Consider the following 24,798-nt stretch of genomic DNA (forward strand, 5'->3'; position numbering starts at 1 on the left):
GATTCTAGAATGCAACAACTGATTGGCTTGCAGGAGAAGACCAATCAGGCTCCAGGAGGGAAGCAGAATCAGCCAATCAGATGGGACTCATTGTGTAAATAATGTATATAAAGGCCTGAGGTTTCGGGGAATTCAATCACTGTTTTATAAGATGGAATTGGTAAAGGTAAAGGGACTCCTGATTGTTAGGTCCAGTCACGGACAACTCTGGGGTTGCGGCACTCATCTCACTTTACTGGCTGAGGGAGCCGGCATACAGCTTTCGGGTCATGTGGCCAGCTTGACTAAGCCGCTTCAGGCGAACCAGAGCAGCGCATGGAAACGCTGTTTACCTTCCCGTTGGAGTGGTACCTATTTATCTACTTGCACTTAGACGTGCTTTCGAACCGCTAGGTAGGCAGGAGCAGGGACTGAGCAATGGGAGCTCACCCCGTTGTGGAGATTTGAACCACCGACCTTCTGATCGGCAAGCCCTAGGCTCTGTGGTTTAACCCACAACGCCATCTGCATGCCTAGAAGCTGCAATAAAGAGCATGAAATCATTGCAGGACTCCGAGTATATTTAATTTCCATTCCCTGATCCTTTTTAACCCTCTCCACTTCTAGCGAACCAGAGCAGTGCATGGAAACGCCGTTTACCTTCCCACCGGAGCGGTACCTATTTCTTTACTTGCACTTTGACATGCTTTCAAACTGCTAGGTGGGCAGGAGCAGGGACCGAGCGACGGGAGCTCACCCTGTTGTGTGGATTCGAACTGCCAACCTTCTGATTGGCAAGCCCTAGGCTCTGTGGTTTAACCCACTGCGCCACCCATGTCCCCGTATGCATATGTGTGATAGTTCAAATAGAGCCTAAAAGAAAGAGCATTTTGATTCTACCTATTATGAAACTATTTCATCATTAGAAAGTTTGCAAAGTTCACCAGAATCCTCAATGACTTAATCCAGACTATGAAGCTATGCTGCTCATTTCTCACAGACTTGTTTTTCCTCCAGTTCTGCACCTGCTCAGTGAGCCATACATAGTCCAGGAGGTTTCAGAGAGGAGCTTTCTTCCCCTTTATAATTATCAAAATCATAGTGATGTATTCCTCTCCTTGCACAAAAGTGCCAGGGATTTCCCCAGAGGCAAATAATTTAAAAGGAGAAAATAAGGCACCTTCTTGTAACAATAATTTTAAAAGGAAGAAAATGAGGTAACCTCTTATAACAAGCTTGAAGGAACAGCTGGGCCATAAATACCTCCTCTCCTATACTTCTCAAAACAACAAGTCATGTGCCATGAAAAACCTCGTCTACGATTGAGGATAGGAAGGGGCTGTGCAGGTGGGCAGTTTCCTCTCACTACCCTGAGAGGCTGGACCCCTGTTGTTCTGTTGTAGTTACTGATGTCACAAAAGGACATTGTCACTGGCGTCGCTAGGATGATATCACTGCTGCTACTGCTGTTGTTAATGCCCCAGGCAGTCTGTGGGAACTGTCCCTCAAGTCCCTTCAGGCATCGAAACAAACCACTGAATTATTACAGGGCAGGGGACCATGTCATTGGCGGAATCATCTCACCCAAACCTGCTTTCTTTGAACCGTACATCTTTTCTAAGCCCCCATCAACAAAGCTTGTTGAGTAAGTACATGTGTGTTTCAGATGGATCTAATGTTGCCCCATTGGCACTCTGGTTGCTCCCAGATACACAAAGTTTAGGCAATGCTGAAATTAGATCAAGTCTTTATTGAGCATCACAGTGATACCTGGGGTTACATATGCTTCAGGTTACAGACTCCGCTAACCCAGAAGTAGTACCTCGGGTTAAGAACTTTGCTTCAGGATGAGATGCCAAGGAGTGTGGTGGAGTCTCCTTCTTTGGAGGTCTTTAAGCAGAGGCTTGACAACCATATGTCAGGAGTGCTCTGATGGTGTTTCCTGCTTGGCAGGGGGTTGGACTCGATGGCCCTTGTGGTCTATTCCAACTCTATGATTCTATGAGAACAGAAATCACACGGCGGCGGCGCGGCGACATTGGGAGGCCCCATTAGCTAAAGTGATACCTCAGTTTCAGGTTAAGAACGGACCTCCAGAACGAATTCAGTTCTTAACCCGAGGTACCACTATATTTCTGATTTATTAATGGAACAGTCATGTGACAATAAGTGTTGCTTCTGCATTCATCTCCATTAACGTGGGGTATTTAGACACCTTCGCATTGGTCCTTTGTTCATCCAGTGTGTTCCAATGCCTTCTGCTGTCATCTTCCAGAATGCAAAAAGTCCATTTCTTTTTAAGAATGTGGATTTGTTGTGGCAGGACAATAGGGTCCTTTAATCCATTTCAATTGCACAAACCCGAAGTTCTCAAATCCCACCAGCCATATAGTGACAGTCCACAACAGAGTTTCTCTCAGGGCTTATTGTAACTTTCAGGGGGTTAGCTAAAAGTATTTTTTGCTGCAAAATCAGAGCATCCTTTCAGCAGCTTTCAAGCCTTTCACAAAACTTGAAAATGCAGTTGATTTTGTTATTTGAAGACTGTGGACTTTTCATCATGAAAAATAACCTTTCAATTTTTCTCTGAACTGGTGAGTTAATATCTGCTTTGCAACAAGGGAAGGTCTCCCACCTTCAGTAAAAACATTACAAAGCATTTTTTTTGGGTGGGGGGGAGGAGATACAAAAAACTGAGACTGGTGTTGCCCAGAAAAGTCCTTTGATTAATAAAAATAAAGAATTTGGCATTCTCTTTTCATTGAATGGAGAATGGCGTCCTGGTCATAACTGTTGTGTTTGCTGGTTTGCAGTTTGGCTCCAACGATGTATTGGCACATTCTGTCCTTCTTGTTTGCTGTTCAGGAGATGAATCAGGATCTCGGGATGCTACCCAACATCACCCTAGGCTACAGCCTCTTTGAAACCTATTTTAATGGCAGACTGGTTTCCAATGCAATGCTAGACATGCATTCTGGTAGGGAAAGCCATCTTCCAAACTATAACTGCAGACGACAGAAGAACCTCCTGGCTGTTTTTGAAAGGGCTGAACCTGACAACTCCATCCAGATTTCAAGCATGTTGGGCATGTACAAAATCCCACAGGTAATAATAATAATAATAATAATAATAATAATAATAATTTTTATTTATACCCTGCCCTCCCCAGCCAAGGCCGGGCTCAGGGCGGCTTACAAGCAATAATAAAAACAAGTTGAATGATTACAACTTAAAAACAAAATTAAAATACAACATTAAAATATTGAAACATTAAAATATTAAAATGTAGCCTCCTCGCAGGAGGAGAAGGAAAAGAAAGAGAGGGAGGGAATCAAATTGGCTCCAAGCCAAAGGCCAGGCGGAACAACTCTGTCTTACAGGCTCTGCGGAAAGAAATCAGATCCTGCAGGGCCCTGGTCTCATGAGGCAGAGCGTTCCACCAGAGTTGAAAAGGCCCTGGCTCTGGTTGAAGCTAATCTGACTTCCTTAGGGCCTAGGACCACTAGGGTTTTGTTATTTATGGACCTTGAGGCTCTCCGTGGGGCATACCAGGGGAGGCGGTCCCGTAGGTACGAGGGTCCTAGGCTGTGAAGGGCTTTAAAGATCAAAAGCAGCACCTTAAATCTGACCCTGTACTCCACCAGGAGTCAGTGCAGCTTGAAAAGCACTGGGTGAATATGCTCCCATGGCAGAGACCCCGTGAGGAGCCTCGCTGCAGCATTCTGCACCCGCTGGAGTTTCTGTGACAGCTTCAAGGGCAGCCCCGCTTAGAGCGAATTACAGTAGTCAAGCCTGGAGGTGACCGTCGCATGGATCACTGTGGCCAGGGTGGGGAGGTAGGGACTGGAATGCCTCCCTGTCAAATATACTACAGTGGTGGATTGCCAGTTTGTGCAGGGGATTAGACTACATGACCATGTAGCTCTCTCCCAACTCTGCCATTCACCTTTTAGGAAAGGATGGTCCTAAAAAGACCTACAATAAGGTGAATCTAGCCTGAGATTCCCCAGAAACATCAGAAGCACAGAGGGGCTTGATCACATCAAAGGACCAGTTAGCCCAGCATCTTGTTTTCAGATGAGCTCACCTGATGCCTCTTCTGGAAAACCTGCAATCAGGACGCTCTTCACAATTTTGCTTCCCAGCAGCTAACATTCAGAGGCTTCCTGCCTTTGAAAGTGGAGGGGAAACGTGGTCGTTGTGGGTAGAAAAGATGGAATGCCTTATCCTACCTGAATTTATCTTATCTTTTTTGAAAACCATCACAGTTGGTGACAATCATTACAGTTTGTGGGGGCCACGAAGAAAATGTCAAGAAAGCTTCAATCTAGTTTATAGTAACATGGTACAATTTGTTTGACATTACAATGGTTACTATTTGTTATATATGGTGGTTATAATAGTCATTAATGACTTTTCCAGTTTATAATGAAAGATCTATCTTTTAAAAATGCATTAATGGACATTTTTGCACCCCCAATGCAGCATATTTATATATCTAATTACTGACACAATTTCACCATCCATTCACTATGCTAGTTTATCATGTGTTTTTATAATTAGGTCCAAGACAATCTCAAAAAGTGAGGTTTCTCCTAAGCATCCAAAACACATCTTTATATATCACTAGATGTGTGTGTGTGTGTCTGTCTGCCTGCCTGCCTGCATGTGTATGTGTATGTGTGTGTGTGTGTGTGTGTATACACCCCCCACAGCCTAGTATTCTTACAATATATACATATTTTGTCACATAGCTATATATTTCTCCACAACCTAATATTCTGAAGAAAGAGAATATCTGGACCTAAATCAGCCTCTACTCTTCCTCACCAGGTCAGCTATGGCTCTTCTCATAATGATAAAACTCAGTTCCCTTTTGTCTACCAGATGATCCCCAAGGAAGAAATCCAGTACAAGGGGATTGTCAAGTTGCTCCTGCATTTCGGATGGACATGGATCGGCCTCTTTGCTCCAGACAATGACAGTGGAGAAAGGTTTTTGAATGCTGTGAGACCTCTGATGATGGGTAGAGGAATCTGTGTCGCCTTCTCAGAAAGAGTGGAACGTGAGACTCTATATGCAGAGTTCATGGAGAGGAAGCCAACTGTCATGTGGATAAAAGTCACTGTATTTGTCTTCTGCGGGGACTCTCGCTATGAATTTACCCCAATATTCGTGATACAAGAAATTCTTGAAAAGATACAAAGTGGGGGGAAAGTTTGGATTACAACAGCTTTTCAAGACATCAACAGACTTTTGAATTACAATATTAAGCACTTTATGTACACCCATGGTTCTTTGTCCTTCACAATGAAGACCAGAAGATGGACAAAACATGACTACTTTGAGCCATGGTCTGAAAGGACAATACAATTTTGGGATGAATCATTTCACTGTTCATGTTCCAAGGATGTCTTGCCCGTGAAACAATGGATAAGGTGCACAGAGAAAGAGAAACTGGAGATTCTGCCCCAGGAGGAGATTGAAAGGGCCCTGTCTCAAGACAGCTATATTACTTACAACAGCGTCCAAGCTGTGGCACTTGCCTTAAACTCTGCCTATTCTTCCAGATCCAAACAGATGCTGATGATGGGTAGAGGAGACAATTGGGGACATGGAAGACTGCAGCCACGGCAGGTACACCTATCTCTTCCACAACACCACTGTAAATGCGTAATCCATTCTGCAACTCTGGAATCAATGTCCTTCACTTTGTTGTTGTTGTTTAGTTGTTTAGTCATGTCCGCCTCTTCGTGACCCCATGGACCAAAGCATGCCAGGCACTCCTTTCTTCCACTGCCTCCCGCAGTTTGGTCAAACTCATGCTGGTAGCTTCAAGAACACCATCCAACCATCTTGTCCTCTGTCGTCCCCTTCTCCTTGTGCCCTCCATCTTTCCCAACATCAAGGTCTTTTCCAGGGAGTCTTCTCTTCTCATGAGGTGGCCAAAGTATTGGAGCTTCAGCTTCAGGATCTGTCCTTCCAGTGAGCACTCAGGGCTGATTTCCTTCAGAATGGATACGTTTGATCTTCTTGCAGTCCATGGGACTCTCAAGAGTCTCCTCCAGCGCCATAATTCAAAAGCCTTGATTCTTCGGCGATCAGCCTTCTTTATGGTCCAGCTCTCACTTCCATACATCACTACTGGGAAAACCATGGCTTTAACTATATGGACCTTTGTCGGCAAAGTAATGTCTCTACGTTTTAAGATGCTGTCTAGGTTTGTCATTGCTTTTCTCCCAAGAAGCAGGCGTCTTTTAATTTCATGACTGCTGTCACATCTGCAGTGATCATGGAGCCCTCTTCTATTTGCCAGGAGATGATGGGGCCAGTGGCCATGTTCATCCAAGATTAATAAAGATTATTTTATAGAGTTATAAGAATATGTAAAATTATCCGCTGTCTTGAGGGACATCTTTAGGAGGTAAGAAAAGGGTAAGGACCAAACCCCAAACAAATCTGGAGTAGAATTCCTAAGATGGTTTGATGGCATCTTGTATGCCTCCATCCTTCCGGCAACTTCTGCAGCCAATCTGGTGCCAAATGTATTGCATTCCATTCCATTGGACTACATCAATGAGGCGGAAATGGTCTTGCCATCTGGGCAGCCTAGGACCTCCAATCACACTGCCCAAGCTTGTGCCCCAGAGTAGGTCGCTTTGGTCTGCTAATGCAGCAAAAGACAGGAGAAAGCAGTTACGAGTTACCAGTCTCTGCTGCCACAGCAGGCGCTGTGATTCTCCAGCCGTTTCACTTCACCCCTGGAGGTGCACTCTATTGTCTCTCAAGACAGACGGATGACCATAACAAAATGTGAGATTCATGACTGGGAATTCAGAAGGCTCTCTTGTTACCTTAACTGCATTGCTTTTTCCTGTCATTCCAGCTCCACCCTTTCTTAAGAAGCGTCCAGTTGTTTAACACCTCCAGGGGCGGACTCTATTCAGATGAGAATGGGGATCTGGCAGCAGATTATGATATTGTGAACTGGGTGCTGTTTCCTAATAGGTCTCGTGGAAGAGTGAAAGTTGGGAGTGTAGAGAGACAGGCATCTTCAGATCCAAAACTCACCATTAACACAGAAGCCATTGTGTGGCCCTGGCAGTTTAAGCAGGTAGGGGAGATGAATGAAGTGTCCTCCCTCCCTGCTTTTCATCTGTGAAGCTGAAATCATTTATACTGTTTACAGGATACTGAAACAGGAAATTATTCTTATCCAATTCCTGTAAACCCAATCTAGAGTTCATCTGTAAGCATCCCCACAATTCCTATCCCAAACACTCCTTTCTTGAGCAAATCAACCACACCACTTTGTGCTTCAATGCCAGGTTGAAACATGTGATAACAGCATGAAACGTGTCGCTCCATTCATCCAATGCCCCTTGCTTCACATCTTTAAAGCAGAATTCACGCAATCTGAGTAGCATCCACACTCAGCTTCACAAAGTCACTGGAAACACTCCAGCTCATGACCTGCAAAAGGTGTGCCAAAGACCCCTCCATACAATCCCTTTGGTTAACAAGTACAGTGATACCTCGGGTTACAGACATTTCAGGTTACAGATGCTTCAGGTTACAGATTCCGCTAACCCAGAAATAGTACCTTGGGTTAAGAACTTTGCTTCAGGATGAGAACAGAAATCATGCGACGGCGGCACGGTGGCAGCAGGAGACCCCATTAGCTAAAGCGGGTTAGGACAGTTACAGGTTAAGAATGGACCTCCAGAAGGAATTATGTTATTAACCTGTGGTACCACTGTACTTCCTGTTCCAGCTTAGCATGAGGCCTGTGATCTTTTCTTGACAGTTTGCTTTGACATTATCAGAGCAGCAAAATCATAGATAGCAGAATAGTTTGTAAGCACAAAGAGTATTTGCCTAAAAGCGGCTGTTTATGGAAACCTCTTCCAAACTCCATGATTCATTTCCACACCCCTAACACTTTCCTCTTGATGCTTCTTCACTTATGTTTAGACTGTGCCTCGTGCCAGGTGTACCGACAGCTGTCAACCTGGATATGTCAAGGTGGTTCAAGAAGGGCAGCCCATTTGCTGCTATGCTTGTGCTCTCTGTGCAGAAGGGACCATCTCCACTCAGGAAGGTGGGTGATTCAGAGGGAAAGGGCATCCCTTGGGAGAATATAAATAGTGCAGAGATTCAAACACCGATAAAAAGGTGCTGATCTTTAAAGCTCTAAATGGCCTCGGTCCAGTATACTTGAAGGAGCGTCTCCATCCCCATCATTCTGCTCGGACACTGAGGTCCAGTGCCGAGGGCCTTCTGGCGGTTCCCTCACTGCGAGAAGTCAAGTTACAGGGAACCAGGCAGAGGGCTTTCTCGGTAGTGGCACCAGCCCTGTGGAACGCCCTCCCACCAGATGTCAAAGAGAAAAACAACTACCAGACTTTTAGAAGACAGCCCTGTTTAGGGAAGCTTTTAATGTTTAATAGACTATTGTATTTTAATATTTTGTTGGAAGCCGCCCAGAGTGGGTGGGGTATAAATAAACAAAATAATGATAATAATAATAATAATAATATTCACAAAACATTTTTAGCAAGGAAAGTTGTTACAGAAAGAAAAAGTGAACATATGAAGCTCACAGAGGAGAGTTGGAACACATAGGCAGTACAGAGGAGCTAGCAGTGTACAAAGTGAGAATGTAAGGTGAAGGACAGAAGAAGGTTGGAGATTAAGGCAAAATGCCGAGGCACATGGAGGATGGAGGAAAATAAAGACATTTCTCCATTTAGAGTCCTTGGGTCAGTGTATTCTGCCTTAAAAGGAAGGATGTGCCATAATGTCTAGAAAGAGAGTGTTCACCCCCAGCTTGAGAAAAGGTGAGCTGTGGAACTCCTTCCCCCATGGAAAGAATGCTGCAATTTGTGCAACGTGTCCCAGTCATTTCCAGATCTTCCGAACAGGCTCTTGGAAGAAAAAGGGTGAGAACCCCAGTCACAAAGATTGGGTTAATATGAGATGAAAGATTTGACCTTGGAAGGAAAACTACAGGAGAGAAAAGAGAGAGAGGGTTTGATGGATGCTGCCCACAACATGTGCATCCTTTTTGTGATTTTAATTCTGTGCTGCTTTTTATATAAGATCTCAAAAGATATGATTGTTTCCCCTCAGCTGATTCTAGAATATAAACTCTCTCTCTCAAATGGATATGCTATAAAATGCAATAGAAAAAGTAATAGTATGTTTATAAGTTTCCCCTTAAGACTACCTGAAGCATCCCTTCTTCCTTTCAGATGCAAACCACTGCACCAAATGTCCAGAAGATCAACATCCAATCAAGGAGCAAGATCAGTGCATCTCCAAGATTATCACCTTCCTTGCTCATAAGGAACCTTTGGGGGTCACGCTTGGTTTCTTTGCCCTATTCTTGTTCTTAACTACGTGCTTCATTTTGGGGGTCTACATAAAATATATGGAAACTCCCATAGTCAAAGCCAACAACAGAGACCTTTCCTACATACTCCTTGTATCTCTCATGCTTTCATTTTTGTCCTCTTTTCTGTTCATTGGTCGGCCAAAGAAAGCAACCTGCCTCCTCCGACAAACAGCCTTCAGCATCATCTTCTCAGTTGCCGTCTCTTCTGTGTTGGCCAAAACCATCACGGTGGTGTTGGCCTTCCTGGCTACAAAGCCAGGGAACAGGGTGAGGAAATGGCTGGGGAAGAGTCTGTCCAACTCCATTATCATTTCCTGTTCTGGTGTTCAATTTATCATCTGCAGCACCTGGCTGGGGGTGTCTCCCCCATTCCCAGATTCTGACATGCAGTCTCAGCCTGGAGAGATCATCCTGCAATGCAATGAAGGGTCTGTGGCCATGTTCTATGGTGCCCTGGGCTACATGGGCTTCCTGGCTGCCACCTGCTTCACAGTGGCTTTCCTAGCCAGGAATCTGCCAGCAGCCTTCAATGAAGCCAAGCTGATCACCTTCAGCATGCTGGTCTTCTGCAGTGTTTGGGTGTCCTTTGTTCCCACTTACCTGAGCACCAAGGGGAAATACATGGTAGCCGTGCAGGTCTTCTCTATGTTGGCCTCCAGTGCTGGGCTTCTGGGCTGCATCTTCATTCCAAAGTGCTACATTATTGTGCTGAGGCCTCACCTGAATACAAAGGAGCATCTCACAATGAAAACAAAGTGAGACGCTTGAGTCTATTATAGTGAGCAATCCAGTTATATAAAGATGCCACAACCTGACCCTGAGGCTTTCATTTGCCATTAAATTATAAGGAATTATGTGATAATCAACTCCGGAAATCAACTTGTCAAAATGTTTTACACTATTGTTACTTTACACTGGAAAGCAGTCTACCTATTTTTTTATTTTCTCATAATTCATAATTTCTGAATAAATATGCCATCCATGCTGCTTCCAGGGCCTTTTTGTGTTTTTATTCTCTTGCAACCCGTGACTTACTCAACATTTTGTGTTTTCTCAAAAGCTCTCCTATGCAGTTTTTGCCAGTGGGGTAGGAAGCATCCACCAAGAGGGAGTGAGCAGAGCTGGTGGTGCTGGAGAGATAGAGTAAGAAAAAGAGAATAGCAGATAGATGTCCTCATCCAGGAGAAAATACAGATATCCCTTCCAGGAGGAAAGTGAAGTAACAACTGTAGAGTACCTGCTTTCCATGCAGAGGGTCCCAGGTTCAATCCCCAGCATCTCCAGTTGGGACTGGGTGAATGTCTGCTGTTTAAAACCCTGGAGGACCACTACCCATCAGTGTAGATCCTATGGAGCTAGTTCAGAGTTTCCCAAACTTGGGTCTCCAGCTGTTTTTGGACTACAGCTCCCATCATCCCTAGCTAGCAGGACCAGTGGTCAAGGAATATGAGAACTGTAGTCCAAAAACAGCTGGAGACCCATGTTTCAGAAACCCTGAGTTAGATGGACTAATGGCCTGATTCAGTATCCTGCGGGTTCCTGTGTTCCTAAAAACAGGATCCTCACTTGTTCCTATCTGTACACATTTCTCTGGATATTTCCTGCAGAGGCTCAGGTAAGCAAAGGGCCAGTGTGGTGTAGTGGTTAAGAGCGGTAGATTCGTAATCTGGGGAACCGGGTTCACGCCTCCGCTCCTCCACATGCAGCTGCTGGGTGACCTTGGGCTAGTCACACTTCTCTGAAATCTCTTAGCCTCATTCACCTCACAGAGTGTATGTTGTGGGGGAGGAAGGGAAAGGAGAATGTTAGCCGCTTTGAGACTCCTGAAGGGGAGTGATAAAACGGGATGTTGTTGTTGTTTTGTTGTTTAGTCGTGTCCGACTCTTCGTGACCCCATGGGCCAGAGCACGCCAGGCACTTCTGTCTTCCACTGCCTCCCACAGTTTGGTCAAACTCATGCTAGTGATTCCCATCAAGTGTTAGCACCCGGACTCTGGCATATGCCAAGGTAAGGTCAAACTCCCCCGGAGCAGAAAGGCATCAGAGAACTGCTGATATTCAATTACTTCACGCCCTATATTTACTATGGTCCTCACCAGGAAGAACTGTAAGGACGTGGGAATAACGCTAACCTTGCCTCATAGCTCTACGGAGCCTCGAAGGAGGCAAAGCAAAATCCATGGGAGGGAAGGAGGAGACTCTTGAGAGTCCCATGGACTGCAAGAATATCAAACCTATCCATTCTGAAGGAAATCAGCCCTGAGTGCTCACTGGAAGGACAGATCGTGAAGCTGAGGCTCCAATACTTTGGCCACCTCATGAGAAGAGAAGACTCCCTGGAAAAGACCCTGATGTTGGGAAGGATGGAGGGCACAAGGAGAAGGGGACGACAGAGGATGAGATGGTTGGATGGTGTTCTTGAAGCTACCAGCATGAGTTTGACCAAACTGCGGGAAGCAGTGGAAGAAAGGAGTGCCTGGCATGCTTTGGTCCATGGGGTCACGAAGAGTCGGACACAACTACCTGGCGTGCTCTGGTCCATGGGGCCACATATCTTTAGATATGTTGCAAGCTGCCCAAAGTGGCTGAGACAACCCAATCAGATGGGCAGGATATAACAATAACAGTAACAGTTATATACTGGCCTCGGTCCAGTATATCTGAAGGAGCATCTCCACCCCCACTGTTCTACCCAGACACAGAGGTCCAGCGCTGAGGGCCTTCTGGTGGTTCCCTCACCACGAGAAGCCAAGTTACAGGGAACCAGGCAGAGGGCCTTCTCGGTAGTGCCACCCGCCCTGTGGAACGCCCTCCCACCAGATGTCAAACAGAACAACAACTACCAGACTTTTAGAAGACATCTGAAGGCAGTCCTGTTTAGGGAAGCTTTTAATGTTTGATGCATTACATTATTTTAATATTTTGTTGGAAGCCGCCCAGAGTGGCTCGGGAAGCCCAGCCAGATGGGTGGGGTATAAATTTATTATTATTATTATTATTATTATTATTATTATTATTATTATTATTCAGTAACAATAACAATAATAATTTCATCGGGAAAAATGTTGGAGGATATGTAAACATACTGGTAACACAAGAAAAAAATCTTATGCTGACTGATAGGAGAGTGAAATAGTACCACATAAATCGATGTTTTTGTACATTGATGGGGGGGGGATGGTGCTCTCATATTTCATGTGTGATCTTTCAAATATATCCTCAAAACTACAAGCATTTTCACCCATAATCTCATGGAAGCCTCTCTTCAATACAATGTTGGCCAAATGCAGCTGAAGCCTCACTGGTCCTTCCCAGGATACAGAACCTCATCAGTGAGTTCTCACAAACATGTTTTTCTTCCAGCTCTGAACCTGTTCCTTGAGCCACACAAGGAATCCAAGATGTTTCAGAGGTGAAACTTCCTCCCCTTTTATAATTATGAAAAATAATAGTAATCTATTTCTCTCCTCACAACCAAATCTCCAGGGACTTCCCATAAGACCAATAACTGAAACATCAAAATCAAGGGAAGCATGATGTAACCTTTTCGTAAAAAGAATAACTGTGGCTTAAATACCTCCTATTAATGAAATGATGAATAAGACATGTGCCGATGAGAACCTGGTCAGAGACTTGGCTTGTTTTTGCTGCCTTGAAAGCTGCACCCAAGCCTGCACTCCAGTTGTGCAACTAAAGTCTCTACTCCTGTTGCAAGAGACTGTCGCTGCCATCTCTAGAATGATATCTGCGCTCCTGCTCCTGCTGCTCCTAATGCCCCATGGAGCCTGTGGGATGCAGAAGGCAAAATGCTTCTCGAATCCACCCAAGCATCGGAATAAACCAATGAATTATTACAGGCCAGGAGAGTACCTTGTTGGCGGCGTCATATCTACAAAAAGCGCTACCTTTGAACCATACAACTTCTCCCAGCACCCCTCCACCAGGCTTGAAGAGTGAGTAGCTACGTGCTGATGGGTTTATTGTTGCTCCACCTTCACTCTTGACTCTGCCCACCTTCCAGTGCAGCCAAAAGCAGATTGCATTTCCCTGTTTCCCTGGGTCAAACTCTCTCCTTACGTTTAACCTGAGTTTAGTGAACACAAAAACGGAATCTTGAGCACAGCCGGTCAGTTCATGACGTGCATCCAGGGAGATTCACACAGTTTTGTGTGGTGATAGTACATTAAGGAGCAACTCGGTTTTCCAGAATAATTTTGACCGAAATAACCAATAACATTCCTGCTTTCAGATCTCGTGATAAGAAGCAGTCTGTAGCTAACGTAGGTCTTTTTTGGGGGGGGGTGTCTAAAAGCAAATACCAACACACAGCTTCTCCCTCTATCCACAGCATAACTGCCTAGCAGAAAAGTTCCAGGTGTTGCTGGATGTGTGTTCAAAATACACCTGTTCTTTAGCAAGAAGAACCAATTTCACTGTGCAATTGAGAATTTGGAGAGAGGGGAAGGCACAGTGAGGGGTCAAGCAGTGTTCGTTGGCATGAAGGTCAAGTTACTGGGTGGAATTAAAAGTACTGCTAAGGAGGTCAATCAGTTAGTGTACTTTTGCTTTCCTGACGGAACAATCTCTCCTCCTTTCCTCCCACCCCAGGCATTTCTGGGGGTTCTCCCAACCCCACCCCAAGCTGATTGTTGTAGGGTTGCACACAGTGGGGAGTAGATGGGAAGCCCCATTGTTCAAGTGGGGCTCTTTGCACTTGCTCCTGCTGGTGCAACTATTGAGTTGAACCCAACCCCTAAAAATATTTTCTGCTGGTATTTTGAAAGGCATGTGAGGTTTTTTTGGGTGCTCTGTTTTGAAACTTCCAGTCTGAAGAAACTTCCTCAAAGGTACTGGTAGAATGTGTCTCCCTGGTCTGACACTGCTCCTCGAGACTAAGGCGAGGTTCTTTCAGGGAAATGACTGACAAGGCAACTCTCTTTCTGCAGCAAAAGGCAACGCTTTCCTTTATGCCTAAGCAGGATGGCAATTTAAAATAATATTTCCCAGCTGGAAACTACCACTGGCAACTTTCCAGCAACACCCACCATCAGTGCAAGCTGATTTACGAAGCCTCCAAGGCAAAATCTAGGCTATGCTTACATGAGTACAGTGTAACCTGAAAACTCCATTTGACTCCAGAGATATTTTCTTTAGTTCCCAGCACTAGCTCCACTGCATCCCCAACACACACACACAAATCCACTGTGGCCATCAGCTAATTTCACTGCCAGAGTCAAGGCATAGCTGTCAACATTTCCCCCTTTTTAAGGGAAATTCCCTTATTCCAAATAGGATTCCTCGCAAGAAAAGGGAAAAGTTGACAGCTATGAGTCAAGGCAAGGGCACATGAAGTCCTTGAAGCTTCCTGATGGTTTCTTCCACTGAAATCCTTGTTTCATTCAAGGGCTGGACTGCATATCACCAGTCAAAGCAAAATTTACATTTATTGACTTATATTGCAATATTCAGAAGTCCCAATGAGCTCATGGAGCTTACACCAAGGTAAGTGGATAATGGAAGCAGTCTTTGCCTTTCCAATGCAAAGTTTGAGCATTCAGTTTCTGCTGAATTAACATATATTATGCCTTTAATATGGTTCTTTGAAGGCTGGTGCAGGCTTACTCCTGAAAGCAATAATCTTCCCCATTTTTGTTCCTAACTGGACCTTCAATTTGGAACCCTCCTCACTCTCAATACAACCATGAAGATCATTATCTGGGGATAACTTACTGTGATATTTATGCTGCCTGAGCAGGCGCTTAGATGCATTAAAAGTTTAACGTGTCAGAGACAGGAGCATGGCAGTGTGTCACTCACAAATGCTGTTTCTTTGATGGTAGTGAGTCTACTCCAAATTACTGGCACATCCTGTCCTTCTTGTTTGCTGTTCAGGAGATCAACCAGGATCCCAGGATCTTGCCCAACTTCACCCTGGGATACAACCTATTTGACACCTATTATGATGGCCGACTGGTTTCCAATGCCATGTTAGATATGCATTCCGGTAGGGAGAAAAATATTCCAAACTATAACTGTGGAAGACGCAAGAACCTCTTGACTGTTATTGAAGGGGCTGAATCAGACATCTCCATCCAGATTTCTAGCATGTTGGGCATCTACAAAATCCCACAGGTAGGGAATGGGATGGCCACCAATTAGGGATGCATGAGTAGTGGATGTTCTGCATGGGGAAGGGGATGAGATTAGATGACTTATGAGTTTCCTTCCAACTCTATGATGATCCTTTTTTGAAGGATTCCCCTAAAATGATTTACAACAGACATTAGCATACTTGCCTTCTTGTTGTATGAATGCTTTAATTCACCTTCCTGCTGTGTTACTGGGGTTGAGATGATCTGTCAGCTGGTACTCATAGTTGAGAATGACTTGTATAAAAATGAAGAGTCATGCCAGGCCCAAGCTAAGGTGGTATCTCTGTTCTCAATTCTTATCACCTCAGTGTCAGATATTTACTTGCCTGTGCATTTTAAAGATTTCACTGTTTCATTCTCTAGATGCTTGAATTTTAGGGGCAGCTATATACTATAATTTGGGGTTTTGTTATTTTATAATTCTCTTGTAGGGTTCGCTTCTGTAATGTATTGGGTCCCTCTCTGGTATCTTAAACTAAAGTAAAATGAATAATGTTGTAAATTGGGTGCAGTGTCTTTGCAAAGCAGGTGGAGGTACCATTTAGTGGAACTGACTGGAAAAGAAATAGCATTTTTGGCAGCACATTCATTTTAATCGCTGCTATTTCCCCTAGCAATGAGAGATTCATTCTGCTCCATATTTCTAGATTTCTTTTTACCTCAAGCCAATTTTTTTTCGTAGTTATTTTTGTATAAATTTATATTTCTTGATGTTAGCCATATCCCTAGATATTTAACCTTTTTATGTCTCTATGTTCCCCCCCCCTCTTCCTTTTCTCACTAGATCAGTTCTGGCTTTTCTCTTAATGATAAAACACAGTTCCCTTTTGCCTACCGGATGATCCCCAAGGAAGAAACTCAGTATATGGGGATTATCAAGTTGCTCCTGCATTTTGGATGGACATGGATTGGCCTCTTTGCTCCAGACAATTATAATGGAGAAAGATTCTTAAATGCCTTGACTCCTTTGGTGGTTACCAGTGGAATTTGTGTTGCCTTCACAGAAAGAATAACACAAAAGGCGCTGTATGAAATTTTTTTACAGGGTGAACTACCTGACGTGTGGACACTGGTCAATGTATTTGTTTTCTTTGGGGACTCTCACTATGATTTTGGGTCGATCATCAGGGTACAAATGCTCCTTGAAAAGACGCAAACCGGGAAAAGAATCTGGGTCACAACAGCTTTTCAGGACATGAACTCGAATTTGTCTCATCACATTGATTCCTTCAGGTACACCCATGGTTCTCTGTCTTTTGCAATAAAAACCAGAAAAAGGACAAAATATGAATACTTTGTGCCCTTGTCTTTTGCAACAAGTCGGTTTTGGAGTCAATCATTTCATTGTTTATGTCCATCCACGGAAGGTTGGACAACATGTACAGAGAAAAGGAAACTGGTGATTCTCCCCCAAGAGGAGATTGAAAGGGCCCTGTCTCAAGACAGCTACATCATTTACAACAGTGTCCAAGCTGTGGCATTTGCCTTGAACTCGGCATATTTGTCCAGATCCAAACAGATGTTGATGGTGGGTGGAAGAGAGAGACTGGAACTTCAAAGGCTGCAGCCATGGCAGGTATTCCTTTTTCAAATTGCAATCCATTGTCCAGCTCTGCAACCATTATCCTGCATCCACAATTGAATTTGATAGTCATGATGAAACTCACTTCCCCACCCAATTTCTGAGGCCCATTTGTAAGCCTATGGGCACAGGTCAGCTATTGGGCATGCCTTGGTGCTGGAGTCAAACGGCGACCCAAATCTGTTTTTTAATTTATTTTTAATTTTTTTATTTCTATACTGCTTTATATTTTTAATAAAAATCTCAAAGCAGTTTACAGCATATTAAAACAATAAAACAATAGCTGGATGATGCTCTTCTGGCCTCATGAGAAGAGTCTTCAGTGCCTAGGCCAGGTGGAAAAGGCCTTGTGGAGAGCGGCCTTCACACTCACAGCCGGGCGATGTTCCTCTGGCCTCATGAGGATCCCCTTGTTGCTTTAATTAGCTGACCCCACTTTCCCTAACAGTAGGATAAATTGATTCTGCTTTCACACTGAGTTTATATGTGTAATGACACCCCCTCTACTGATCTCCAGTACCCTGCAGCAGGGAAAGAAAACTCAAAATTGCATATCTGCAGTGTCTGTGAAAGACCAATGACTTTCCTCCATTGGAAGTTTTAAAGCAAAGATTGGATAACCCTTGGTCATTGATCCTCCATTTGAGATTCCTGCATTGCAAGGGATTGGAACAGAATTGTGCATAGATAGACTTTAGGATATGTAAATTGAATATTCAGCCACTTATTATTGAGGGGAAGTGTGTGGAACAGGTCTTGGTGTTTCGGTTTCTGGGAATGGAGTTGAGAGATGACCTAACCTGGTGAGAAAACAGTAAAGACCTGATGAAGAGAGCACAGCAGAGGTTATATTTTCTGAGAATCCTCCGGAAAAATAATCTCTCAAAGGACCTGTTGATGGCATTTTACCATTGTACTGCTGAAAGTGTATTAACCTATGGTCTGTGTGTGTGATTTGGGAGCTGCGCGGTCAGGGAAAAAACAATGCTGTCCAGGGTTGTAAAGACCGCGGAGAGAATAACTGGGTGCACTCTTCTCAGCTTGGATCAAATCTATGCTTCCAGGTGCCATAAGAAAGCTGCAGAGATAGTGCAGGATAGTGCGCACCCCGGAAATGATTTCTTTCAGATTCTGCCTTCTGGAAGAAGGTACGGGGTTATAAAGACTAGGATTAGCTGTCTGAGAATAAAGATTATCGTACAAGGTACAGGCGATCGGCACACAGAACTATCACAGTGCTGACTGCAACATGGCTTACTCACTGGTGACAAGCAAAGCCAAAGAGGACCCACAGCACAAAGCTGGGAAACAGGATTCGGGCCACGAGACATATGCATGAGACATCTAGCATTATGACACTCTGCAAGAACAAAGTTAGCCTCCATGACTGTAACAACTACCAAGGAATCTCCTTGCTGAGTGCTGTGGAGAAAGCCTTTGCTTGTGTAGTTCTCAACAGATTACAGTCACTCGCTGGCAGGGTCTATCCCAAGTCACAATGTGTCTTTAGAACTCAGAGGTCATCAGCCAACATGATTTTCTCGCTGCGCTAATGTGAGCAGGGCTGAGGTATTCAATAGGCTTTCATGTTTTCTTAATCCTGGTGCTTTCTCTATCATTCCAGTTTCACCGTCACTTAAAAAAAGTCCAGTTGTTTAACACTTCCAGGGGTGGACTATATACAGATGAGAATGGGAAGCTGATAGCTGACTATGATATTGTGAACTGGGTGCTGTTTCCCAATGGGTCTCAAAACAGAGTGAAAGTTGGGAGTTTTGAGAGACAGGCATCCTCAGATTTAAAGCTCACAATTAACCAAGAGGACATCGTGTGGCCCTCACAGTTTAACAAGGTTGGTGAAATTATCTGCATGCGTCTTTCTCCCCTGTCCTCCAGTGACTTTTTTTTCCTGGTCTGGAAAAAAGGACTCAAGGCAACCTACAGAAATTAAAACCATGCAGTTCAAATATGGAAAGCTAAAAAGACAGGAGTGCCTGGTTTGCTCTGGTCCATGGTGTCACGAAGAGTCAGACATGACTAAATGACTAGACGACAGAAAAAACATATTAAAGATAATAGTTTTATAACTTTTAAACCTGTTATCTGATTTTGTTTTTAGCTTTCTGTAGTAGAATCTATGATAGAATCAAACCGTATATAAGCAAATCTACCGAAATACAGATAGTAAAAGCAGCATTGTACTGTTAGATAAAGCAGTCCATTCCCCAAAGCTTGTTAAATTTAAACAGCCTTCACCTGCTAATGGAAGGACAAGAAGGAGGGAGCTGGTCTAGCTTCTCTAGGAAGAGCATTCCAAAGTGTGGGAGTAGCCCCTGGGAAGTGTGCATTTAGGAAGGCAAAACACACACACACACACACACACACACACACCTACACCTTACAAAATGCCTTTATAAGCCATCTTGGAGCTGGAAAGTGCATTAACAATATGAAATGTATATCATATTAATCCACCCACCCGCAAATTCTTATTCCACAGCTTTAATGCAAATTTGCATGATCTCATTGGCATTCTGGCATCTGACTTGCAGAAGTCATCCTTATAAATTTCCCGGCTCATGCCCTGCTAATAAATCTACGGATGACGGGCGGTATACAAATTTAATAAATAAGTAAATAAAATCTTCCACGTTTCCTCATCTTAACAATGTGTATTCTTCAAACTTCTATTGTCCCCTTTGTCCTCTGATTTGCCATTTTGGAGCAAAATAATTTACAACCACATCAAAAGAATCATAGACTCATAGAACTGTAGAGTTGGATGGAATCCATGGGTCACCTGGTCTAAGAATCTCAGCTAAAGCATCCATGGCAGATGGCCACCCAACCTTTGCTTTAAAACACGTTCAAGGAAGGAGAGTCCACAACCTCCTGAGGGAGACCATTCCGCTGTCAAACAGCTCTTCCGTATGTGTAGTCGGAATCACCTTTCTTGTACTTCTTCCTATAATGTTGAGTCCTACCCTCCAGAGCAGGAGAAAACAATCTTGTTCCCTCTTCCATGGGACAGAACTGATCTAGGAAGTGTGGATGGGTTGGGACTCAGTTAGATTGTCTTCAAAGCCCATGATTCACTTCAAGTCCCCTAATACTTTTTTCTGGATGCGTCTTGTCTTAATGCTTAGACCGTGCCTCGCTCCAGGTGTACGGAGAGCTGTCGCCCTGGTTACGCCAAGGTGGTTCAAGAAGGAGAACCGGTTTGCTGCTACGCTTGTGCTCTGTGTGCAGAAGGGACCATATCCACTCAGGAAGGTGCGTGACTCAAGGGGAGAAGGCATTCCTTGGGGGAACAAAGATAGGCCAAAGATTCGCTCAGCAGAGATTTTCTGTGAAGATCCTAAATACGTTTTTGGAATGTCAAACCATTCTTGGCTACTGTGATGCTAAGTTCCAAAATGTAGGATTTCTCAAACTGCAGGCCGGGAGGTGGCACCAGTGGGCCTTAGCCTGATTTCAGGTGGGATTCTGCACAGTAGCCTCCCACTGGCTGTCTCATGGCCTTTTGGTTGGATCAACACAAAACACCAGGAGCTACATGCAGGCACAGTGCAGAGGTACACTTGGGCTAGGAATTGCTTGAAGATGGTGGAGCAAGTTCTGCCAGTCCTCAGCCCCCACTTAATCGTCTTTTTGTGTTGCCACCTCAGAAGGATGGTGGAACAGACAATAGGAGAGTTTAATAATAATAATAATAATAATAATAATAATAATAATAATAATAATAATAATGCTTTATTAAACTTAAACAACAACAAAAGACCATACATTTATGTCATTTGTTACAAGGGAAACAAAGTTAACAACAAAAACTCACACACTCTGACAATAAATCTTCTTAGTGTGCGTATAACTTCCCGTCGTCGCCATACTTCACTTAATATTTACTAACTTATTGCATAAACATAACCATTCATTTTATAATAAAGTATTATTTCTCCTATGTCCTTATTTCTTGCTTAGTACAGCTACAGAAGTTATTCAAAGGCTACGGCAATAGGAGAATTAGTTGGCTCTGACTCCACCTCCTTTTGGTCTAAGGCTACCAGATTTTTTTCAATGAATCCGGGGACACTTTTCAACTTCAATGGATTTTGAATGGGGACTGATTTGTAAATCCGGGGACTGTCCCCAGGAAACCTTATTTTGGTCTCCCTACCTTCTGCAAACCCTCCAACATTTCTCTGATGAAAATAGGGATGTCTTCTTCCATCACCACTACCATTATTATTATTTATACCCCACCTATATGACTGGGTTGTTCCAGCCACTCTGGGAGGCTTCCAACATACAGTATATGAAAACATAAGGTAAAGGTAAAGGTACCCCTGCCCGTACGGGCCAGTCTTGCCAGACTCTGGGGTTGTGCGCCCATCTCACTCAAGAGGCCAGGGGCCAGCGCTGTCCGGAGACACTTCCGGGTCACATGGCCAGTGTGGCGAGCCAGAGCTGCACACGGAAACGCCGTTTACCTTCCCGCTGGTAAGCGGTCCCTATTTATCTACTTGCACCCGGAGGTGCTTTCGAACTGCTAGGTTGGCAGGCGCTGGGACCGAGCAGCGGGAGCGCACCCCGCAGCAGGGATTCGAACCGCCGACCTTTCGATCAGCAAGTCCTAGGCGCTGAGGCTTTAACCCACAGCGCTACCTGTGTCCCACATATAACTATGAAAACATAGTTAAACATTAAACATTAAAAAACTTTTTTACACAGGGTTGCCTTCTAAAGGTTGCATAGTTATTTATCTCCTTGGTTTGGGGTGTCACGTAACTCCATACCCTCCAACATTTCTCCAATCAAAATAGGGACATCCTAAGGAAAAGCGGGACATTCTGGATCAAATCACGGGTGACGCTGTGGGTTAAACCACAGAGCATAGGACTTGCCCATCAGAAGGTTGGCGGTTCGAATCCCCGTGACGGGGTGAACTCCTGTTGCTCGGTCCCTGCTCCTGTCAACCTAGCAATTCGAAAGCACATCAAAGTGCAAGTAGATAAATAGTTACCGCTCTGGCGGAAAGGTAAAAGGCGTTTCCGTGCGCTGCTCTGGTTCGCAAGAACAGGCTTAGTCATGCTGGCCACATGACCCGGAAGCTGTACGCTGGCTCCCTATGCCAATAAAGCGAGATGAGCGCTGCAACCCCAGAGTCGGCCACGACTGGACCTAATGGTCAGGGGTCCCTTTACCTTTACCTTTAGGAAAAGCGGGACATTCTGGATCAAATCAGAAACCAGGATGGCTTCTGTAAATTCAAGACTGTCCCTGAAAAATAGGGACACTTGGAGGGAAGGAAAGAACAGAAAGGGGATGGAGTGGCCATCACATTTGAAGCACATTATTTCCCCCCAAGAATTCTGGGCCCTGTAGTTTATCCCTCTCAGAGTTACATTTCCCAGGAACTCTTAACAAACTACAATGCCCAGAATTCTTCGACGGGAAGAATGTGTTCTGAGTGTGCTCTAAAGATGCAGTTTATACACAGCCCAAGTGTGAAGGAGGAGGAAAGTGAGAAGGATAGTTGATGGAAATGACCTTTCACATACACACACTCCTAGCTCCACACCCCAGATGGTTGGACCTCTGCAATTTCCAGCACTCTGAAGTGCACCCTGAGGACTGAAAGTCTTGGAACCCCTGCTGTGACTAATGATGTAAACTGAAGTGAAAGAAATGGCCTTGAGAGGTCATTGGTCATCTATAAGGCCAAGCAGGGAAAGTGTCTGATGGGTGCTGTCCATATTATCCACCCTTCCTGTGGTTGTAACAACACTCTGCTTTGCATATGATTGTTGTTGTTGTTGTTGTTGTTTAGTCGTTTAGTTGTGCCCGACTCTTTGTGACCCCATGGACCAGAGCACTCCAGGCACTCCTGTCTTCCACTGCCTCCCGCAGTTTGGTCAAACTCATGCTGGTAGCTTCAAGAACACTGTCCAACCATCTCGTCCTCTGTTGTCCCCTTCTCCTTGTGCCTTCCATCTTTCCTGACATCAGGGTCTTTTTCCAGATGATTAGGACAGACTAATTCCAGATGATTAGGACAGACTAATTTGTTAAAAGACAGGCCTGGTTGCACCAGTTTATTCTGGAATATAAGCTTTGTCTCTGAAAGATATATTTTATGGAATGCAATAGGGTATTCTGGTTATTATCTTTATTTTAGGACTACTGAAGCTTCTCCTTTTCATTTCAGATGCAGAGAAGTGTCTCAGGTGTCCTGAAGACCAACATCCAAACAAAGACCAAGATCACTGCATCCCAAAGATTATCACCTTTCTTTCATATAAAGAATATTTGGGGATCCTCTTGGCTTCTTCTTCCCTTTTCTTGTCATTTACTACAGGTATACTGTTAGGAATCTTCATTAAATACAAGGAGACACCCATAGTCAAAGCCAACAACCGGGACCTCTCCTTCATCCTCCTCATCTCCCTTCTGCTTTCCTTTTTGTCCTCCTTCCTGTTCATTGCTCGGCCAAGAAAAGCAACCTGCTTTCTCAGACAAACGGCCTTCAGCATAATCTTCTCTCTTGCAGTCTCTTCTGTGCTGGCCAAAACCATCACTGTGGTGCTGGCCTTCCTGGCCACAAAGCCAGGGAACAGGGTGAGGAAATGGCTGGGGAAGAGTCTGGCCAACACCATTGTCATTTCCTGTTCCAGTGTCCAAGTTCTCTTCTGCACCATCTGGTTGGGAATCTCACCCCCATTCCCAGACTTTGACATGAGGTCCCAACCTGGGCAGATCATCCTGCAATGCAATGAAGGGTCTGTTGCCATGTTTTATGGTTCCCTCAGCTACATGGGCTTCTTGGCAGCCATCTGCTTCACAGTGGCTTTCCTAGCCAGGAAGCTGCCTGGGGCCTTCAATGAAGCCAAGCTGATCACCTTCAGCATGCTGGTCTTCTGCAGTGTTTGGGTGTCCTTTGTGCCCACCTACCTGAGCACCAAAGGGAAATACATGGTAGCCGTGCAGGTCTTCTCTATTTTGGCCTCCAGTGCTGGCCTTCTGGGCTGCATCTTCCTCCCCAAGTGCTACATTATTGTGCTGAGACCTGATCTGAATACAAAGGAGCACCTGATGATCAAAACTAAGGATAGCATTTGATTCTTAGTACAAGGGATGCAACCGAAGTCTCTCTGGACCATATTTTGTCTTGGAACCACAAGTTCTGTGAGGATTAAAGAAAGAAATCTAGAATGGGTCTTATGTCTGTCTGTCTCTAGTCAGCAGATTCTTAAACAGAGATAGGGGAGCGGAACCACTGGAATAAGTATTTTTATACTTTCTTGTGTGATCCTAACTCTGTTGCATGGGAAAAGTGAACTATTTCTGCATAGGTGGTTCTTTCTGTTAGGTGAAGGTAGAAAAATACATTCATTATTGTGGTCCCCCTTCCTTTTCTTTTGCCTTTCCAGACCTCTGTGGATTGGAAGGTAGGGCAAGGCACAATGCACCTTCTTCCTTGTGCCATTATTGCAAGAGGAGAGAACTGACAGCCTGATCTCACCTCCGGTGCAGCAGCACCACTACTGAGTATAGCCAGAGAGCGGCAATGCCGTCTCCAGCACAGCTCTAGAATGGCTACAGCTTGCTGGCAGAGCTCATGCTTTGCATATGGAAAATTCCATGTTCAATCCCCAGAACTTCCAGGAAGAGCTGGGAAAGTTTCCTTG

The 24,798-nt window shown here is 44.5% G+C and overlaps 2 protein-coding genes across 2 annotated transcripts; both read left to right on the top strand.

Annotated features, from left to right (window-relative positions):
• The first annotated feature begins 1,468 nt into the window (after positions 1–1,468).
• On the top strand, positions 1,469–10,147 carry LOC309364446 (vomeronasal type-2 receptor 26-like). Its single transcript, XM_081901755.1, has 6 exons — positions 1,469–1,624; positions 2,793–3,084; positions 4,813–5,616; positions 6,866–7,093; positions 7,954–8,080; positions 9,234–10,147. The coding sequence occupies exons 2-6, from the start codon at positions 2,806–2,808 to the stop codon at positions 10,133–10,135; spliced, it is 2,340 nt and encodes a 779-aa protein (XP_081757881.1). The 5' UTR covers positions 1,469–1,624; positions 2,793–2,805; the 3' UTR covers positions 10,136–10,147.
• Positions 10,148–12,970: 2,823 nt separating this feature from the next.
• LOC309363254 (vomeronasal type-2 receptor 26-like) lies at positions 12,971–24,229 on the top strand (the record flags this gene model as incomplete). The annotated part of the gene is made up of 7 exons (XM_081899358.1): positions 12,971–13,329; positions 13,626–13,656; positions 15,269–15,508; positions 16,313–16,657; positions 18,735–18,962; positions 20,257–20,383; positions 23,319–24,229. 7 exons carry the CDS (start codon positions 12,971–12,973, stop codon positions 24,227–24,229), a joined length of 2,241 nt encoding a protein of 746 aa, XP_081755484.1.
• Between the last annotated feature and the right edge of the window lie 569 nt (positions 24,230–24,798).

Source organism: Podarcis melisellensis, assembly GCF_964234715.1.
Source record: "Podarcis melisellensis genome assembly, chromosome: 2".
In the NCBI taxonomy this organism is placed as follows: domain Eukaryota; kingdom Metazoa; phylum Chordata; class Lepidosauria; order Squamata; family Lacertidae; genus Podarcis; species Podarcis melisellensis.

Excerpts from the sequence above, each read along its gene's own strand:
- LOC309364446 (XM_081901755.1), top strand. The coding sequence starts at position 2,806 with ATGTATTGGCACATTCTGTCCTTCTTGTTTGCTGTTCAGGAGATGAAT. Across the intron at positions 3,085-4,812 it reads GCATGTACAAAATCCCACAG|GTCAGCTATGGCTCTTCTCA; the intron begins GTAATAATAATA and ends CTTCCTCACCAG. Across the intron at positions 5,617-6,865 it reads GAAGACTGCAGCCACGGCAG|CTCCACCCTTTCTTAAGAAG; the intron begins GTACACCTATCT and ends CTGTCATTCCAG.